A 21,525-nucleotide genomic window follows, 5' to 3' on the forward strand; every position below is an offset into this window, starting at 1 on the left:
GCGATTTTGGATTTGATCCAGTCAGTGTCATCCTTCTGGGCCATACATGAGTCAACCAAGTCGTTAACAGTAATCGCACACTCCTCCATTTTCTCTTCCATATACTGTACCCTGTCCCCCATCTGTCTCATATCAGTGGTAAACTTGTGGATCAATGATGACAGATTAGTCATAAGGGATGATTGTAGAGAAAGGAGCATGTCCTTCATAGTGGTGTCAAGGACCGGCTGGCCTGAGGTGGGGAAGGCCGCAATGGAGGATTGCAGGGAGGATATGGCGTGTGAGTTATGCAGATCAGTACTCACTGTGGCCTGGGCCTTGTCCGCTGTATCCAGGCGCATCCGCGCTTTCACTGGGCTTCTGGAGGACGGAGATGCTGGAGGTGAGCGAGCGGATGAGTATGGAGATGTTTCCTCGTCTGGATCTCCAGGATCACAGCTAGGCAGGTCTGTGTATGCTGAGGACGAGCGCGCGGCAGTCCCGCCGGCGCCATCTTGGCTGGGCCTCTCGCGCTGGAAGGAGAGAGCTGTGAGCTTTTGGAGGTTCTTTTCCTCCTTTCGTTTGCGGGACATCGCGGCGTGGCAGTCCGGGATCTCTCCGGGAGGGAATGCCGGTTCGCTGGGTGTCGCTAGGGTCCGTGTCGCTCTGTATGTCCGGCCGGCCGACAGGAGCTCCAGGCTTAGGCTGCCATCTCGCTCGCGCGCAAGCCACGCCCCCAAAATAGGCTTACTTGAACGCCGCATGCTCCTCCAGCCTCAGCCCCTCAGGCAGGAGCCATGCAAAGCCCCAGCACACAGCACCTGCTTCACATACCCCACAGCTGCTGAATATGCAGGATCTCCGGTCTGTGGCAGAGGATATTAAAGCCACACTCTCCTCAGCCATCACAGAACTAAGAAGAGATGTGCAAGAAATGACAATGTGGTTGGACGATCTAGAAGAAACAACAGCCCTCCATGACACCGCAATCCAGCAGTTATAGGCTTCCTCTCACTCTCAATCTACTCAACTCAGAGACATCCAAAGACACATGGAAGATCTAGACAATCGTGGACTTCGCCACAATATCCAGGTAAGAGGCATCCCTGAAAGTATCGAAAATACCCAAATTACAAGGGCTACCATCGCCATCTTTTTTTTTTTTTTCATAAAATTTTTATTGAGAAAAAAGGTACATTACAGAAGGGTAACCAGCACGTACAAATGTCTCTATTTTTTAAAATGTACAGGCTATATAGATACAACAAATAGAGCAACAATTGGTGCTGGAGCACCATCTCATGAACCAAAAATGGAGAGTATCACTCTCCCTGACAGACAAAAAGAAACGAGGTAGCAATAACTGGATGGATCTGAGAATGATAAAGCACTAAGTTAACTCCGGGGAGAAGAAACAGGGTACATATCATGTCAACAAGAAGGCTCTGATTGGGGGGGGGTGGGGGGGCCCAAATTTGCAGTCTTGCCATGGGTAGCTACCCAGTAGTAGAGGGGGCTGCGGTGAGCCAATGGCCATTGTAGACAAAAGAGTGTTCAGCAAGGTGAGCTCGTTCCTGAGGAGTGAGTTGCGAACCTACAAATGAGTCCCATCTGCTGTGGAAGCGCTGATTGGCCTTCTTGTGGGCTAGATTGGCGTTAATTCTGTCACGGAATAGAAGTTGCAGGAGATCTCTATTGACCTGAGTGACTGAGGGTGTAGAAGTAGACGTCCAGTGGGCTAATATGGCCCGTCGTGCCAGCAGGAAGCAGATCAAGGCCCATTCTTTGCCTTGTGGGCCAGGAACATTTGACCAGGGAAGTAGTGTAGGATCCCAATATCCGAAGATAAGTAGTAAAGGGTCTTTGGGTAGCTTTAGCAGTGTAATCCGAAAGATGAAGGCCAGGATCTGGTCCCAGAACGCAGAGATAAAGGAGCAAGTCCAGTAACGGTGCGCGAGAGAGGGCTTAGGTTGTTGGCACAGAGGGCATAGTGAAGACGGGGTGGAGTGTGGTTGTTTGGCAGGAAGAAAGGGGATATGCGCCCGGTGGGAGATTTTTAGTTGCGTTTCCCTCCAGGATTCATTTGGAACCAAATTGTAGACAGTGCGGAGGCCTTGAAGGATCTTGTCCACTATATCGTCTTCTGGGAAGTCTTTTGCCCAATTGGACACCGAAGAGGAATCCAAAGGAGGTGTCGTTTTTACGAGTAGAGGCTTATAGATATCTGAGATTTTGTAAGAATCTTTCTGTATAAGTATCTCGAGGAATGATGGTGTGAATCTCGTGGATGCGACTCTGCAGGTTTTGTGGAGAAAGCTGAGACATTGGCCATGGTGAAAAGCGGAGGTAGTGGTGAGAGAGAAACGAGCAGCTAGAGTACGGAAAGGTAATGCTTGACCAGTATCAGGATCACAAAGGGAGAAGAAGGTGGAGAGACCCTTTTGCCGCCAGGATTCATAAGGTTTGTGTTCCAGACCTGGAGAAAAGCTCGGGTTGCCTTGTATCGGGAGAAATTTCGAGATGAAGGGGGAGAGTCGGAGGCTTTTCCTTACCTCCCTCCAGGCTATAGCAGTGTCTCTCAACAGAAGGTTATGTTGATATGGTGTTGGTAGAGATTTACACTTACAGTGGAGAAGGGCTGTTAGGGAGTAGGGGTGGACCATTGCAGCCTCCAGTTGGTAGTTAGAGCATTTGGACTTTTGGGTTATCCAGTCCAGACCTACCCTCAAAAGACAAGCAAGGTTATACATTCTAAGACTCGGGAGACTAATACCGCCTTCGGTCCTGGGAAGATGAAGTTTCGAGAAAGCTATGCGTGGTCGTTTGTTTCGCCATATAAATTTTGATATCGCAGAATTTAACAATTTAGAGTCTTTGTGTCTTATAAGTAAAGGTATTGTCTGGAGAGGGTATAGCAGGCGTGCGAAACTGACCATTTTCACCAAATGGCATCTTCCCAGGAGCGAGAGGGGCAGATCCATCCAGTTGTCTAATTCCTGGGTGATTTTGGCAAAAAGTGGGGGGTAATTCAGGTGGTAGAGAGAGGATGGGAGTTTCCCTATTTTGACTCCCAGGTATGTAATATGGGACTTGGCAATAGTAAAGATGGAGTTGCGAACCCAGGTTGGTGGGGGGAGGGAGCCTAAGGGCAGAATCTCGCTTTTGGAGTAGTTTATGCGCAACCCTGAGCATTTTCTGAACAAATCAAAGGTGTATTTTATTGTGGGCATGTCTGCGAAAGGGTTAGCAGAGAAGATGAGGACATCATCTGCAAAGAGACGTCCCCAATTCCTGGTCCCCTATTTGTATGCCATGCAACGGGGCTACCGTTAACAGATATCTAGAGAGTGGTTCCAGAGCTAAATTAAAGAGGAGTGGGGATAGGGGGCAACCTTGTCTCGTGCCTTTGTGGAGGCGAAATTCGTTTGAGAGGAGGCCAGCTGCTACCACTCTAGCTGCTGGTGAGGTGTACATAGAATTTATTAGGTGAAGGAAAGGGCCAGAGAATCCCATTTTATGTAAGACCATGGCGAGCCAGTCAAAGTTTACATTGTCAAAAGCCTTTTCGGCATCAAGAGTGACAATGGCATAGTCATTTTTTTGATGGCATCTGGCATGTTCTAGTGCCATCATCACCTTTCTGATATTTATCATTGCCGTTCTGCCTTTCACAAAGCCAGACTGGGCAGGATGGATCAGAGAAGGGATGATGTCGGCCAGTCTTGTGGCTACAATTTTAGAAAGAATCTTAACATCAAGGTTTAGGAGTGAAATAGGTCTGTACGATCCTGGTTCCTGGGGGTCTTTCCCTTTCTTTTCTAATAATTTAATTATTGCCTGATTACCCGTGGGAAGGAAGGAGCCACCAGACCACATACGTTGATAGACATTGTGAAGAGTGGGTGCCAGGAGAGGATTCAGGGATTTGTAGAATTCGCCTGTTAGGCCATCTGGGCCAGGCGCTTTAGAGGAGGCTAAATTTCGTATCGTGGCTGTGATTTCCATAAGAGAGATAGGGGCACTAAGGGATTCTAATTGGGAGGGAGATATTTGTGTCAGAGTCACTTTGTCTAGGAAGTCGCACGCCGTGGGTTTGTCAATGGGATCGGCAGCATATAACGTAGAGTAATAGCGCAACATGGCAGAGTTTATGCCTTTTTGCGTGGTCGTGACAGAACCATCTGGCTCACGGATGGAGGGGATGATAGTCGGGCGATAGGTTCCCTTGCTAAGATGGGCTAGGAGCTTACCTGCCTTGTTTCCAAATTTATGGAGAGTGGCGTCTAGGTATGCTCTCTTGGTCGATTCCACGGTGTCGGCCCAGGTGTCAAAGGATTGTTTGGCCATTTGCCAAGCAGCCCGGTTTTCAGGGGAGCCATGAGTGTATAATGCTCGTTGAGCCATGTGAAGTCTGGAGCTGGAGGTGTTGTAGTGGAGGTGTGCATTTTTCTTAAAGAAAAGAATAGATTAGGGTCGTCATCGTGTGTCGCATTCGTTTGCGTGTAAAACTGCCATTCTTTAGTGATGTAAGTTTGGAAATCCGCATTGTGTTGGAGGAAGGAGGGGAAACGCCAAATTTTAGGGTTGGGGTGGATGTCAGGGGTTTCTAGGGACACAGATATGGGAGCGTGATCAGAGATGGCTATGTCGTGTATCTCTGCCTCTGGGATCAGAGGAAGTAAATCATCGGAGCAGAAAAGGTAATCTATCCTGGTAAAGACATGATGTGGGTGCGAGTAAAAGGAGAACTCTCTGTCGGGTGGTGAAATCGCCATATGTCACGAAGGTGAAGGGTTTCCATTGTTGTTGCAAGCACTGTGGGGTTTAAAGATGCCGGGAGCGAGATGGGGCGTAGTCGTGTGGATTTGTCATCTATCTGGAGAATAACAGAATTGAAATCACCCCCAACGATCTGAGGGAGGTGTGGGTGTCGTAGGAGCCAAGTGGTCAGTGTATTGAAAAATTCCTTTGTGGGGCTGTTAGGGGCATATATGTTGGAGATTATTAGTTCCCTTGTCCCAATGAGGACACGGATAGAGAGAAGTGTGCCCTGGTCGTCTGAGTCCGTGGATAGGAGTTTACAGGGGAGACATTTGTGAATGAGGACAAGGACTACTGCTTTGCGGCCTAAGGCCTCAGATCCTACAACTGTACCCACCCAAAGTTTCCTCATCCGAGCAAAGTCGGGTGAGGAAAGGTGGGTTTCCTGAAGTAATGCTATATCTGTGTTCAGCCTTTTGAGATGTCGAAGGACCTTCATCCTTTTAAAAGGAGAACGAAGGCCCTTCACATTCCACGAGATTATCCGCAGCATGGTGGGAGTGTACTGGGGAGGTGTTGTACAAGTATTAGAGCTACTAAGACATTGGGGCCTGGGTAGGATAAATAGCTAAAAGCTGCAAAGGAACTAGTTCGCCAGGCCCTATGAAGCAGGGTAGTAAATGGTATCAGAACATTAGCGGGCCCTATGGGGAGAAGGAGAGACAGATGGGGAGAGGGGGGGGTCTGGTATGTGTACCAAAGATAGAGTATACAAAAGTGGACACATTCATTAACCAACTTCGCTTTTTTCCGCATGGGGGTCACCGTGAGGACCAGCTCCCATAACTAGCCCTGTGTCTGATGTGGGGGTTTCCGCCCTTCAAATAGTAAATATGGGGTATCATCAGTAGCTGCAGGGAATTGGAGCGTGGTTATAGGTCCGCACAATAGCGCCCAGGGGAGGAAAACATAAGTACACATATAGTGGAATCCATATCTAGGGTATCCTTAAAGACATAAGAAACCGTACTATAAACTATATCAAGAAAATATCACAAAAGAGAAACAGAGATAAAAGAAAAAAAACGAACCGGGATCTCACTGGTGACATCCCCATAACCGGTCAACTTTTATTGAGCAATACCTGAGAGGTGTGGACAGTCCAGGAAGGGGAGTCCAAAAACAGTACACCTTGACCAGGTCGGGTGGGGGCCAGGTAGGGCCATCCGGGAAAGAAATGAGAGTGCGCCAGGGGGGCACCGTTGAGTACATCGTCCCTCAGCGGGCAGTAAGGCCATGTTGTGTGGGGCCAGAGGCCCTAAAACGCTTGGGAGAGTCTTTCCTAGGGCTCCGTTGATCCAAGGCTCGGTTGACTGGCGGGGCTTTAGGTGCGGGACTGAGGTGGGAGCCCGAGCGGGAAGATTTCAAGAAGGACGCCGCCTCCTCCGGATCTTGAAAAGAGAGTTGTTCCCCGGCGGATATTTTGATCCGCAGAACGGCCGGGAATGCCAGGGTGAACTTGAGTTGACGTTGATGAAGTTCTGCACAGATGTGCTGAAAGGCCTTGCGTTTCTTGGAAACGTCCGCCGAGTAGTCAGCAAAGATTAGAATTTTGATACCATCAATCTGCAAAGATCTGGACTGTCGGTATTGTTGCAATATGGCGGCTTTGTCGGAGTAGTTGAGGTATTTGGCGATTATCGGGCGCGGTGTTTTGCGTTCAGAGTTAAAGGCTCCCACTTGGTGAGCACGTTCCACTGTGCAGGGGCCTCCCAGACCCAGTGCCTCGGGAATGCGGCGGGCACAGAATTCTGAAAGAGCAGATTGGGGAAGCGGTTCGGGGAGTCCTACAAACCGCAGGTTGCTCCTCCTGGACCTATTTTTCAGGTCATCGAGTTTTTCCAGTATGTATTTGTTCGTTCTGTCTTGAGCATGTTCAAGGGATTGCGTCTGGTAGAGTTCTTCTTCAAGATTTGATATACGGTGTTCAGCTTCATTCAATCTGGAGGCATGTTCCCCTAGCTGGGCTTGAATCTTTTGCATGCCTGCGCTGACAGCCTTCTCCACTGATGCTGCAATCATAGGGGAGAGAAGAGCAGCCACAGCTTGAGCCAGAATCTCAGTGTGATGATCCTGCAGTGGTTGAGGTATGTGAGGCTGCTGCATATGCTGGGGTGTTGCAGGGCCGGAGATTTGTGGAGGGGCCTGGGGTTGTGGAGACACGGAGTCTCTCTGAGTGGGGTGTGTAGCTGGCTGATCGCCTACCTCCATGTCTGGGGCCGTCTCCGCTGGATAGGCCGCGCAGGCCGGTTCCGTGTAGGCCGAAGCCGGGGCCTCGATTTGCGGCAGGGTCGACTGCGCGGTAGCGGCCGCATACGATCGCGGCCCTTTTTTTCCACGAACCGGTCCATCTCGCGATCGGATTCGTGTAGAGGGTAGCGGGGGTCGTTTTGAGCGAAAACGCCGATTTTTTAGGCAGTTTTATAGGGCGGTCTGTGGGAGCTGTGAGGAGAGACAGCTACTCCATGCGGCGCCGGAACCGGAAGTCTCACCATCGCCATCTTTAACGATCTCCTGGGAAGACCCCCTGAAATGGCCATTGACTTTAGAGCCTTAAAATCCAGAGGCAGAGATACTGATTCCCCCAGAGATATTATTTGCTGTCTGGTCAATTTTAAACTAAAAGAGGAAATTCTCCACAGGGCAAGAGTCCGTCGCTCCCTGCTTTATCAAGGAGCTGACATAAAGCTGTTCCAGGACCTTTCGCCTATTACCCTCCAAAATAGAAGAGACTTACTCACACTCCTTGACCTCCTACTCAGCAAAGGGATCCAATACATATGGAAATTTCCATTCTGCATCCTCCCAAGGCCTCACAGCTAACTTGCAGCTGCTGGAAGAGCTACCTGCTTTCTGTGAAACACTAAATCTTCCCCGTGTTGACATCCCAGACTGGTACAGCACGCTCCATCCGCTGTGCATGAGAAGATCAACCTCCACTGATGCCATTCCAGTCCGTGATGAATTCCACAAAAGACGCCGCAGATCCCCACCAAGGGAAACCATCACATCAGACCCGCTGAACTCCTATGAGCTGGCCTCCCCAGCTCAAAGGAGAGCCCACCATGGGGGTTCCAACTGATCGGACTGATCGATATTGTTCCTCCTCACCTCTCAAGCATTCCAACACTAACTGTACCACATCAGGATAAGAACATTTCAACGGCTCATACTTACAGCACGCAAGCCTACTAGCATTTTTTGATAAAATGTACATTAGATATAACCTTTTCCTTCTTTTCAGTGAATGCTCTCCCCAGATGTCCCTGATCAATGTAAGCTTCATTCCCTAGAAGTTTGATCCAGAACAAGTGGAGTCAACCCCACCTAAACTGTAAGTTGACTCTTCCCCTTGAGAGAAACCTCTTACCCTGTCTGACTTCCATGGATATATCTGCAGTCTCCAAGGTAAAAGCCTCTCTGTCACAGATCAGCCGCGGAGTTGATCTGTGTCTCACCTTTACTGCAGTGGGTCGGCTGGCATCTGTTGTTCTTCTGGCGGGTGTTCAGTTCTGTGCAGCTATGGGTGTCGCCGCCCTTCACCTGTTGCCTAATATATGTTTCCTTCCTGCTACTTCCTGTCCAGCCCCTCATGTGCTGCTCTATTTAAATCCCTTTCTAACCAGCTACCATTGTTTGAGCAACATTTGTTTCTGAAGCTCCCCTGTGTAACCTGTTTTACCTGACCTTTTGTGAACTGATCTCTTGTGTACCAACCCGACTTGTTCTGATTAAGTTGTCTGCAGCCTGCCCTGACCTTGGCTCACTATCCGGATCCCCTTTGCTTCATCCATCCATCCTTGTCTAACAGTGTCTTCTGGTACTTCCCTAGCGAGCAGGGTGAACCCGGAGGTCGTGACCTGGGGTCAGCATGGAGCTAAGCCCAAACCTTCGTGAGAGGGTCCCTGGCGGAACACCGGCTGGCTCTTAGATTCCACGCCCTGGGGGATCCTGTGTCACCTGGTTGCCTGTGGGCTCACTGTAAGTAGTACCGTGACACTCATTTAGGGGCATCCACATGACCTCCTTTAAAACTGCTTAAGTCTGAATTGGAAGAGCAAGCGTCCCTTATAGACCAGTTTACCTCCTTGTGGGTAGTACACCAACTCAAAAGGCCTTCCCACACCTTCCCTGGATCATTTTACTCACCTCCCCCTTGCCACTTCCCCTCGCCCCTCAACCTCCCCAATCCCCAACCCCCCCCCCACATTCCTTCATATCCCTGAAGGGAATATGCAAGAAAACCCTTTTTGTTATGCGGTATACACTATTACCCTGCATTGCGATCCAGTGAAATGTACTTATTGCTGTCACCAATGTGCCTTAAAAGTATATATCTGGGCACTGACAGATGCCAACTGTCTCCCTATAAAGGGAAATAGGTCCAAGCTACTTACCGCACCACTTCCTTTCCTAAATTGAAGGAAACTTGTCATTTAAGAGGATTGCTAATTAATCAACTTAGAACTCAAGATTTACCCCATAGCTCCCATAAGACGGCATCTGTGTAATTCTACCCCTCGTCTAACTGCTTATTGTAGACAAAATGCTAGAAAAATATTTTGATGTTGAATTGCACTAGAAGGAAGCTTTTCACTTATCCTGTCACACCCTTGAAACGCAGTTTTTTTGATCGATAGGATGGTCTCCAACTGCCTGCTTAAAATTAAAATTAAGGGGTTGAGCTCACCCATACACACAACAAAGAGCTATGGGTCTGTTCCACCCTGCAATTTATTAGACAACACTCACACTTAAGCCTATAACAATCCGTTCCATCCCAAGCGGAACGGGATCGCATTGCATGTCCAACCAAAATAGGGCACTATTCGAACACACCCAAGAGTAGAGATATTTTCTGACGTAGTCTCAATTTAAAACGTTGTATAGCTTTGCACATAGAATGTTAGAGATACTATTGAAATGTGTTAATGTTGGAGGTCTCTTTCATGCCCTCTCCCTGAAGATTTTTCTTAGAACACATACAGGTAATGAGGACCTCATGTTATTATTATCCTGGTTTCCACATTAATAGAACATGTTAAGTTTTGTTACCTTAGATATATTAAATGTTTATTTGCTACACTCACAAAGTGACCTCAGGAAATTACCTCATGTTTGATTCCCCCCCACCCCCCCCCCCCCCAGTTTAGAAATACTGGTAATCGGTCTAATGCGAGAAATTATTGGCTACGCCTCACAAAAAATTACGCAAATCTCCTGTGGACGAGAGATATTGACTCTTGACCGTTCCATAACGATGTCCTCTACCCCCCCCCCCCCCCACACACACACACACAACTGGGACACATTAGTTCCTGTAAAATCTCTCTGAATACAAATTTGTTATTTTTTTAAAATTTGGGGTAGGGTACTTGAAACCCCCCCAACTCCGGACTACCGCCTGCTCACCCCCCAGTTAACACACTCCACCCTCTTTCTCCCCCCTTTTTTCCCTCCTTTCCCCTCTCTTCACCCTCTTTCTCTCATTTCCCCATCCGTCCCCCTCAGCCTCGCAGTCTCCGCCACCACTGCCGCACCAATAAATCCAAACTTTCCATCCTGCCCTCCCTGATATGGAAAGACCAAGTGGGATTCATCCTTAGAAGAGAAGCTAGGGATAACACAATCAAAGCCCTGAATATACACCACTGGATGACAACACACAACCAAGAAGGGTTCTTTCTATCGTTAGACACAGAGAAGGCGTTCGACAGGCTGGCCTGAGACTACCTAGAAGCGGTCCTGAGGCACATTGGTCTCCAAGATCGAATGTTTAATGCCATAATGTCCCTCTATACAGCTCTGACCGTCAGGGTCCATGTAAACTGTCACTTATCGAACACCTTCTCAATTAGTAATGGGACAAGACAGGGATGCCACCTCTCTCCAATTCTATTCATCCTAACCCTTGAACCCTTCCTCCAATGTCTCAGATCCAATGACAATATCAAAGGCTTTCCCATCGCCGATCGCACCTACAAAAAGCTGCATTCGCCAATGACATACTACTGTTTCTGAAGGAACTACACATATCAATCCCAAACCTTCTAAAATAGCTTAGACTCTTTCAGAATATCTCAAATTTCAAAATCTATTTTTCAAAATCGCATGCCCTTAATATTTTCCTCACACTGGAAACGGTAACACAATGTAAGAACAACTTCCCCTTTCAACGGAAAAAAGACCAGCTTAAATATCTTGGGATAAACCTAACAACAACACTCTCAGACATGTTCATAAATAATTACCAACCCATCCTCACATCCATCACAAATGACCTAAGTAAATGTAACAAATCTCACTTTTCCTGGTTTGGAAGGGCAGCAATCTTAAAAATGAATAAACTTCCCCGCATTTTATATATTCTGCAGACTATCACCATTAAGCTCCCCCCAACCTTTTTACAATCATACAAATGAATATGCACTAGTTTTCTATGGAGACAGAAAAGGCCAAGAATAGCATATGAGCAACTAACAAAACCTAAGACAAAAGGAGGCATTGGTCTCCTAGACCTTCAGAAATACTATTGGGCCTGTCACCTTTCTAGAATCGTTGACTGGTCACTACATGGGCACTGTAAAGACTGGGTTGCTCTCAAATACACGTTGTCCCCTTTATCTCAGAAGATGAACGGCGCCTGCCCCGTGAGTGAAGATTCAAGCCCCACCATCCAAGTGGACATATACGGTAGCACATAGTAACAGGGCCCCTCACGGGCTCGCTTCGCTCGCCACACTTTGCTCGCCACGCTTCGGGCACGGCCTCGCTTCGCTCGGCTTGGACCTTGGATGCTGTGGCTTGAACCTGGACTCACCGCGCAGTGCCATTCGTCTTCGGAGATTTTCTAAATCCCCTTGTCCTACATGCTGAGCAAGCGCAGTACAGGGGGGACAGAATTCGACAGAATTGACACATCACTGGCCTTACCCAGCCATTGTTGTATTTTTGAAACAGTGTTGGCTACCTCGTCCTCCTCCACCGCCGCTTCCACCTACACCGCCACATCCACCTCCTACTCCATATGGACCTAGTCCTCCTAGGTCAAGATTATAATTTAAAAAAAAAATAATTTCAAAGTATTTTATTTTCCCACTAGCTTATCCATTAAATTGAATATTTTTTTCCAGAAAGGGCGTATTCTGGGGCAACCCCACCATATGTGTGGCATCGTGCCGTTGAGTTTCTGAGGTTCTTAATCACTTCCTGAAAATACAATAGATTGCCCTTGGGGTTTTTAAGCAGCAATGAGAGACAATGTTAGATAAAAAATATTTATTTTATTGACCCAAAAAGCATTGTAATCACAATGATTTTAAAATTCAAGCTCTGGTGTACATGTATTGAAGTAGCTAAGTAAATAGAAATACATACGACATTGAATACAAAGTTCATATGAAGAGATTACAAAAATCTTCAGAATTTTTCCATAAATTTTAGATCATACAGAATAATGCACCCTGCTACCCCAATGCATTTCGACCCTCTAAAAATTACGGTCTTCTTCAGGGGGGACAGTGTTGTAAAAGGGCGACTTTTATCACATTTCTGCGGGATATCAAAAGAAAAAAAGAAATCAAAATATATAAAGAAATTAGTTTGGTTTAGTAGTTATTGTTTATATGAATCTCATGCAGTATTTACCGTTTGCACCAATCGCGTGCGCTTGAACCAGAGACTTTGATTATGACGAATTAAAAAGACTATATTTTCTCCCTGAGGGTGATCCTTGGTTTGCCACAGTGATGTTTCCTCCCGCTCATCCCTCCCACCAAAATGGGGGGGAAGGGGGAGAGGGGGGAAGGAAAAAAGGAAGGGGGGGCTTCACAGAAGCATATAAGAAAAACAGGCTTACAAGAGATGACAGCGTATTAGAGTTCTCCGGGGGAAGCAAGGGGGAGAACAGTATCGTCCACTTTATAGCTGCACCTGAAAGTAGTAATATGTCAAAATTTCCTTTAAGTCATATATTCAACACTTTCTCTATAGGAAATAATGAATATAAATGTGTTTGTCTAAATATGTTACGTAATCACATTTAATACCATATATCCTTAGGGTTGTATATATTTGTGATTTTCCATTAGTCAAAAAAACCATTGTTATAAGGAAAGGAAGGTGATGAAGGGACTAAATAGTCCCGTGATAAGAAAAATGTGAGTATGTTGTGCATCTGACTGAGTGAGGAAAAAGTGCATATAAAACTGAACAATACTTCTGATAAACGAATGTGCACAATAGAAGTGAGCAATAGTAAATACTAATATTTAAAAGAGTGCCCAATATTAAGAATGTGCCATTAATGGCAATAAAAATATAAGAATGCAAGTGTATAATTGCGAGAAAAACAAGTTATTATTTTACCTCTAAGCCCTTGTATACACGGTCGGAGATTCCGACAACCAAATCCGTCGGATTTTGTCCAAAACTGTTGTATACACACGGTCGGACAAAGTTGTCGGAAAATCCGACGTGATGACGTTATTTTGTTACGACGGGACTACGTTCAGGCTAGTAGCCAATAGCTTTGATGTAGGAATTTGATCTGAGCATGCGTGGCACTTTGTCCGATCGGAATTCTCTACACATGATCGGAGTATGTCCGATCGGAGCATTTTGTCGGAAAATATTTCCGACAAGTTGGAAAAGTTGGTCCGACGGATATTCCAACAGTCCGATGCAGACCACACACAGTCGGAATATCCGAAAAAACGCTCCGATCGAACACATTCCGACGGAATCTCCAACCGTGTGTACAAGGGCTTAGCTATTTCTGCTAGGCTTGAGGAATGACCAGTTAAATGTACTTTTAAATTTTCTGCTGTGGGTATTATGCAGAAAACCCTACAGTATTAAATAATGACATTAAGCCTTTAAAACGCTACCTGTCCATGCTGCTCTTATCTTGTGGCACACCGGGGTTTAACTGAGGAATCCTGGTGTGTGCACTATATTTATGTTACTTACATAATTGCTAGTTAATTATCTTCATATGTGTTTAATGCCTCCACTCTATTGCACCTAATCCGGCCCACACTGATCCTCCCCCAAAAAAACAAAACAAAAAAACCCGGAGAACACCTGAGCCAGCCGGCCACTCATCCGTCATCCCCCCGGCGTTTTCCGGAAGGCAAGCATTGCCCCGGAAACTGCCGTCGCCTCTGACACAATCTGTGTGACATTGCATTGTGCGTGCGTGCGTGCATGCGCAACACAGATCGCCCTGTACAACCCGAGCGGTCGTCCGCGCATGCGCCCCACGCTCCATACGCTGCCCAGTGGCGATCAAGGAACGCCACCGGAACGGGGATTATACCCTCAGTTCAAAAGATATGACCGAGGGAATAAGAGGCCGGGAGATAATAATACTATTCTCCCACCTCTCCCCGTGCCGAGAAGCCCGTGAAGCCTCTGAGAGTGCCCCCCCCGGTGGATTAATGGCACTGTGCTACCTGTGATACCCTGAAACATAGGGAAAAGTAAAAATGTATTAATTGTTATTTAGTAAATAGAACTACAGTATCGTGTTTACAAAGTGGTCATAATTTAAACTTTAACAATAATATAATGGCATGAGTGTTAATCTCATTATTTTATAAGATAGTCCGTAACATTGTTTCTCGTATCATGCCTTGTTTTACTGATTGTTATTACGTCCCTGGGTGAAAAAAAAGGAGAAGAAAAAGAAAGAGACAAAAAAAACGAACAACCATTGTGCTCGCATTGTGTCTATTTCTGAGTCTAAATTGTTAGTGATTCTTTGGTGTTTTAATTGTTGATTATTAATGGGCACCAATGATGGAGGAGAATATGTATTGAGGATATATAATTTAAATATACCAACATTTACAATGTTTATTCCAGTCTCCATTGTGTGCCACCTAGTGGCAGACATTGGAAAATAACTCATTGGACTAATGGATTATTTATTAATTATTTTTAATCATTACTATGTATTTATCTTAGAGGGTTGCCTCATAAGGGGCTAATATGGGCTACTCTAGAGCCCAATCTCTCAATTTTCAACTTCTCTATCATTAACCAGTAAGGATGAGCCGAACACCCCCCTGTTCGGTTCGCACCAGAACATGCGAACAGACCTAAACTTCGTGTGAACTTTAGAACCCTATTAAAGTCTATGGGACTCGAACGTTCACAATCTAAAGTGCTCATTTTAAAGGGTAATATGCAAGTTACTGTCCGAAAAAGTGTTTGGGGACCCGGGTCCTGCCCCAGGGGACATGGATCAATGCAAAAAAAAGTTTTAAAAACTGCCGTTTTTTCAGGAGCAGTGATTTTAATAATGATTAAAGTGAAACAATAAAAGTGTAATATTCCTTTAAATTTCATAGCTGGGGGGTATCTATAGTATGCCTGTGAAGGGGCGCATGTTTCTGGTGCTTAGAACTGTCGCTGCACAAAGTGTTATTTGTGCAGGAAAAAAAGTCTTGAAAAATCACTTGCGGCTAAATTGTCAGCTCCCCGTAATACAGAGAACACTCAATGAGTGTTCTCTGTATTAGCCGACAATTCATTCATTCATTGATAAAAAAATAAAATAAAAAAAAAGCGTGGGGGTTCCCCTAAATTCAATTACCAGGCCCTTCAAGTCTGACATGGATATTAAGGGGAACCCATGTCAAATAAAAAAAAAATGATGTGGGGGTCCCCCTAAATATCCATACCAGACCCTTCAGGTCTGATATGGATATTAAGGGGAACTCCGCATCAAATTTTAAAAAAAATTGACGTGGGGGTCCCCCTAAAAATCCATACCAGACCCTTTATCCGAGCACGCAACCTGGCAGGCCGCAGGAAAAGAGGGGGGGCGAGAGAACGCCCCCCCTCCCTCCTGAACTGTACCAGGCCACATACCCTCAACATTGGGAGGATGCTTTGGGGGTCTGTGACCCCTTAAAGCACCTTGTCCCCATGTTGATGAGGACAAAGGCCTCATCCTCACAACCCTGGCCGGTGGTTGTGAGGGTCTGCGGGCGCGGGGGCTTATCAGAATCTGGAAGCCCCCTTTAACAAGGGGACCCCCAGATCCCGCCCCCCCTGTTTGAAATGGTAAGGGGGTACAAAAGTACTCCTACCATTTCGCAAAGAAAGTGTCAAAATGGTTAAATAAGACAAACACACTTTTGAAAAATTCCTTTATTAAAAATAAAAAAAAGATTCCAGCGGTGCTAATCCACTCTTGCTATCCAGCGACGAATGTCCAGGGTCCAGCGATGGATGATCATATCCAGCGACGGGGGATCTCAGTCCAGCGCTGTCCATACATCCTTCTTCTGTCTCCATTGCGGAGACATTGCGGAGATCCCAGCGCTGACGTTTATTTTATTAGGAGGGCGGGGCCACTCGTCACCTGACCCCGCCCCTCTGACGCTGGTGAAGGGAGCCAGGGGTCCCCCAGTGACGTGTGGGTGACCCCACCCCCTCTCATGTAATGGAAACCTGCGTTACATCAGAGGGGGCGGGGTCACCCACACATCACTGGGGAACCCCTGGCTTCCCTCTCCAGCGTCAGAGGGGTGGGGTCAGGTGACGGGTGGCCCCACCCTCCTAATATAAGAAACGTCAGCGCTGGGATCTCCGCAGTCTCCGCAGTGGAGACAGAAGAAGGATGAATGGACAGCGCTGGACTGAGAGATCCCCCGTCGCTCGATTTTATCATCCATCGCTGGACCCCGGAGATCCGTCGCTGGATAGCAAGAGTGGATTAGCACCGCTGGAATCTTTTTTTTATTTTTTTTATTTTTAATAAAGGAATTTTTCAAAAGTGTGTTTGTCTTATTTAACCATTTTGACACTTTCTTTGTGAAATGGTAGGGGTACTTTTGTACCCCCTTACCATTTCAAACAGGGGGGGGCGGGATCTGGGGCTCCCCTTGTTAAAGGGGGCTTCCAGATTCTGATAAGCCCCCCGCCCGCAGACCCTCACAACCACTGGCCAGGGTTGTGAGGATGAGGCCCTTGTCCTCATCAACATGGGGACAAGGTGCTTTGAGGGGTCACAGACCCCCAAAGCATCCTCCCAATGTTGAGGGTATGTGGCCTGGTACGGTTCAGGAGGGAGGGGGGCCGCTCTCTCGTCCCCCCCTCTTTTCCTGCGGCCTGCCAGGTTGCGTGCTCGGATAAAGGGTCTGGTATGGATTTTTAGGGGGACCCCCACGTCAATTTTTTTTAAATTTGATGCGGGGTTCCCCTTAATATCCATATCAGACCTGAAGGGTCTGGTATGGATATTTAGGGGGACCCCCACGTCAATTTTTTTTTTTATTATTTGACACGGGTTCCCCTTAATATCCATGTCAGACCTGAAGGGCCTGGTAATTGAATTTAGGGGAACCCCCATGCTTTTTTTGTTTTGTTTTTTATCAATGAATGAATAAATTGTCGGCTAATACAGAGAACACTCATTGAGTGTTCTCTTTATTACGGGGAGCCGACAATTTAGCCGCAAGTGATTTTAAAAGACTTTTTTTCCTGCACAAATGACACTTTGTGCAGGGACAGTTCTAAGCACCAGAAACATGCGCCCCTTCACAGGCATACTATAGATACCCCCCAGCTACGAAATTTAAAGGAATATTACACTTTTATTGTTTCACTTTAATCATTATTAAAATCATTGCTCCTGAAAAAACGGCCGTTTTTAAAACTTTTTTTTGCATTGATCCATGTCCCCTGGGGCAGGACCCGGGTCCCCAAACACTTTTTAGGACAGTAACCTGCATATTACCCTTTAAAATGAGCACTTTAGATTCCTCCCATAGACTTGTATAGGGTGTTCCGGCTTTTCGAATTTGCTGCGAACAGCCCAAATTGTTCACTGTTCGCTGAACAGGCGAACAGGCAATGTTCAAGTAGAACATGAGTTTGACTCGAACTTGAAGCTCATCCCTATTAACCAGTCTTACCCGAGTTATAATATACTATATATAACAAACTCAAACATTGAACATTCTCCTCTCTTCCATACCAGGGCTCGTATTTTAAGCTCATATGCACTAAGAAATGGGGAAAACGGTGTTTAACCCCCTGTACTCCATATGGATCTCGTCCTCCTAAGTCAAGATTATAATTTAATTTTTTTTTAATTTCAAAGTATTTTATTTTCCCACTAGCTTATCCATTAAATTGAATTTTTTTTTCCAGAAAGGGCGTATTCTGGGGCAATCCCACCATATGTGTGGCATCGTGCCGTTGAGTTTCTGAGGTTCTTAATCACTTCTTGTACCTCTTCTTCTGAGAAGGGGGCCTCCAGTATATATATACATATATATATATATATATATATATATATATATATATATATATATATATTTATTTATTTATTTATTTAGTTAGTTTATGTTATTTTAAAGTTATTTCCCTATCCATATTTGTTTGCAGAGCACTTGCCATGCTCTTAACAACATTTTGTTGCCCTTTCCATTACTTTCCATTACTTTTTTAGAGCCATTTTAGTCCTCAAAAGTTCGGGTCCCCATTGACTTCAATGGGGTTCGGGTTCGGGGTCAAGTTCGGTCCCGAACCCAAATTTTTTTCTGAAGTTCGGCCAAACCCGTCGAACCCGAACATCCGGGTGTCCGCTCAACTCTAGTCAGGAAGGCAAAGAGAGATCTTGTGATTCAGCTAAGTGTAATCACAGATCTCTCTTTTCCTTCAATGTTACACTGCCCCACATAGTTAGTAAGCACCTCCCTAGAGAACATTTAACCCATTGATCACCCCCTAGTGTTAACCCCTTCCCTGCCAGTGCCATTTATACAGTAATCAGTGCATTTTTTATAGCACTGATCACAGTATTGATGTCACTGGTCCCCAACAAGTGTCACTCAGTGTCATATTTGTCAGCCGCAATGTTGCAGTCCTATGAAAAAATGCAGATCACCACCATTACCAGCAAAAAAAAAATAAAAAAAATACAAGTCCCTAAATCTATCCCGTAGTTTGTAGATGCTATAACTTTTGCACAAACCAATCAATATATGCTTATTGGGATTTTTTTAATCAAAAATATGTAGAATACATATTGACCTAAATTGATAAAGACATTTGTTTTGTTTACAGTAAAAAATATTGTTTTTTTTTTCAAAATTGTTGGTCTTTTTTTCATAGTCCTTTGTAATTTTTTGTTCATAGCGCAAAAATTAAAATCGTGATGAAATACAATGTCAGAGAAGGGTGGCAGACACTGAGTGGTTGGTAAAGTAGATGAATCTGCCAGCAGCATTCATTGTTGACTGAAGAGGGGATAGCCTATGGAGAGGTAGACCTATGAGGGAGGGAGTTGCAATAGTCAAGACGAGAGATAACTTGGTGATTTCATTAGTTAAAAAGGGGACAATGTTGTTATGGAGGTGAAGTCTACAAGAATTTGACAGCAATTGGACTTGAGGCTGAAAGGACAGGTCAGAGTCTAGAGAGGGGGAGACAGAGTTATATTTATCACTGAAGGGGCGCTGTGATAGGTAGGAGGAGAACCAGGACACAACAGAAACTTGGAGGCCAAGACAGTAGAGTTTATTAAGAAGGAGCAGGTGGTCAACAGTATCAAAGGCTACAGAGAGGTCTAGTAGTAAGAGCATGGAGTAGTGGCCATTTGTTTTAGCAGTTAGTAAATTGTTAGTGAGTTTTAGTAGGTAATTTTCTTTGCTTTCGAGCGAAAGTCAGACTGCAGGGAGTCAAGAAGGTTGTTTTCAGTGAGGTAGGAGCTAGAACGGTTGCAGACTATGCATTATAAAAGGTTAGGGGTGAATGAGAGCAATGAGATGGGTCTTAAATTCTTCAAGTTGGTGGGGTCCAGTGTGGGCTTTTTAAGTATGGGAGTGATCTTTGCATGCTTTAGATCGGAGGGGAAAGTGTCAGTAGAAAGGGAGAGACTGAAGATGTGAGTGAGAAAACATGGGATAGCAAAAGAGTGCCAAAGTAGTTCCGAGAAGTAGTTCAGTTTAGAGAAGGTGACCATAGTAGTTCTGAGGGAACATAAACTCACTTAGAAAATGCACCTACCGCTAGAGCTAACAATCTCCCAGATCACAAAGGAGAAATATTTTTGCTCATGTCCTATGAAGAAAATATCCTTTAAAATGAATTTGGCTTATCAGTTAACATGGGAACTTCCTGAGAACATGTTTCATCAACTTTAACCTAACATTAAAAATGATTTTAGAATGCAGCAAGCAAAATTTATTTTATTAAAGTAGCCGGATAAATCTACATACAATGCATTTAAAGTGATACTGGCGCTAAAAAAGAATTACATTGCAAGCAGCTTATAAAAGAACATGCTTAAGATTTATCTTTCTGGAAGGGGGTGAAGAGCAATGGGTGGCTCTGATATATGACACTTTAGGATATTTTGGATACTTTGTCCCCATCTGGTCACTGTGGTTCCTCTTAATTAAGTAAATGTAGTGATGGAAGGGCTGGTGGGAGGAGCCACAACACCCGGCAGTGGTGTCAAGAACAAAAATTGAATTCACCATCCACTGGAGATGTAATTATTAAATATTTAATAGTGTTCATTCTTAATACACTAGCAAAATACTAAAGTCAATAATAATAATAATAATAATAGAGATAATGCCATAACTATTGGTAACCCAGTGTAGCTGTATACATATTAGCGGATTACTGTTCTTGTATTCAGGTCAGGTCTTATCAGAATGATGTAACATTTTGGGAAAAATATACAGCCAAGAAGTCCAGAACTTGATGCCATTATAGCAAAAATCTCAACAGCAACAATGTATTTCCCTCTAGCGCTCAGATAGGCCGGGATCATGGAAATCCAGACACTGTAGAACATCAGCATGCTGAAGGTGATGTACTTGGCCTCATTAAAACTGTCCGGTAATGTCCTGGCTAAATAAGCGATAATGAAACTCACAGCTGCCAGAAGCCCCATATATCCCAGGACAGAGTAGAAGCCGGTAACTGAACCCTCATTACACTGAATGATGATCTTCCCCTGATAAGAGTGAGTGTCCCGTTCCTGTAAGGGGGGAGAAATAGACAACCAAGTAATACAAATTGTTACTTGAACCATTGAGAAGAAACAAATGACAACATTGGGCAGTTTGGCTCCCATCCATTTCCTCCAGGGACTCCCAGGTTTGGTGGCTTTAAAAGCAATACACACCATGATACTTTTGGCAAGTAGAGAAGAGATGGCAACTGAGAAGATGACACCAAAAGAGGTTACACGCAGCATGCAGGTTACATCTACTGGATGGCCGAGGAACAAGAAGACACAGAGGAAGTTCAGCATGATGGAGACCAGGAGAAGATAGCTCAGGTTCCGGTTACTAGCTTTAACAATGGGGGTGTCCCGGTAATGTATAAATATCCCCAATATTAAACCAGTCAGAAGACAACAGAGGATGGAGACAGCTGAAAATACTGCAACAATGGGATCATCAGTGTAGGAGAGAAATTCCAGTAATTTTGAAACACACCGATCCTTCTTCTCATTTGGCCATTCTTCATCAGGACATTTCATGCAGTTTTCACTGTCTGCAGGGAGAACAATACCAACACAATGAGCATCGAGGTCAGAGCTTCTGAGAAAACAAATTGTCTTGTGTTGTCTCACAGCTAGAAATGGGATTTCCATGAGATTTGGGCCCAAAACCATATTCACAAACAAAGGATTTCCTAGAACACTTACCAGTAGGGATAAGCCAAACACCCCCCCGGTTCGGTTCG

The 21,525-nt window shown here is 45.3% G+C and overlaps 1 protein-coding gene across 1 annotated transcript in view; it reads right to left on the reverse strand.

The window, feature by feature from the left end:
- The window catches only part of LOC143941269 (vomeronasal type-2 receptor 26-like), a 60,811-nt gene that overhangs the window by 11,005 nt on the left and 28,281 nt on the right, over nucleotides 1-21,525 (reverse strand). Inside the window, exons 4-7 of the mRNA XM_077463305.1 lie at nucleotides 20,453-21,333; nucleotides 12,301-12,351; nucleotides 5,138-5,305; nucleotides 4,230-4,428 (exon numbers count right to left, since the gene is read on the reverse strand). Coding sequence (XP_077319431.1) covers nucleotides 4,230-4,428; nucleotides 5,138-5,305; nucleotides 12,301-12,351; nucleotides 20,453-21,333 — 1,299 coding nt within the window. The remainder of the gene's footprint in view (nucleotides 1-4,229; nucleotides 4,429-5,137; nucleotides 5,306-12,300; nucleotides 12,352-20,452; nucleotides 21,334-21,525) is intronic.

Source organism: Lithobates pipiens, unplaced genomic scaffold, assembly GCF_037356315.1.
Source record: "Lithobates pipiens isolate NorthernLeopardFrog02 unplaced genomic scaffold, aLitPip1_a1.2 Scaffold_3, whole genome shotgun sequence".
In the NCBI taxonomy this organism is placed as follows: domain Eukaryota; kingdom Metazoa; phylum Chordata; class Amphibia; order Anura; family Ranidae; genus Lithobates; species Lithobates pipiens.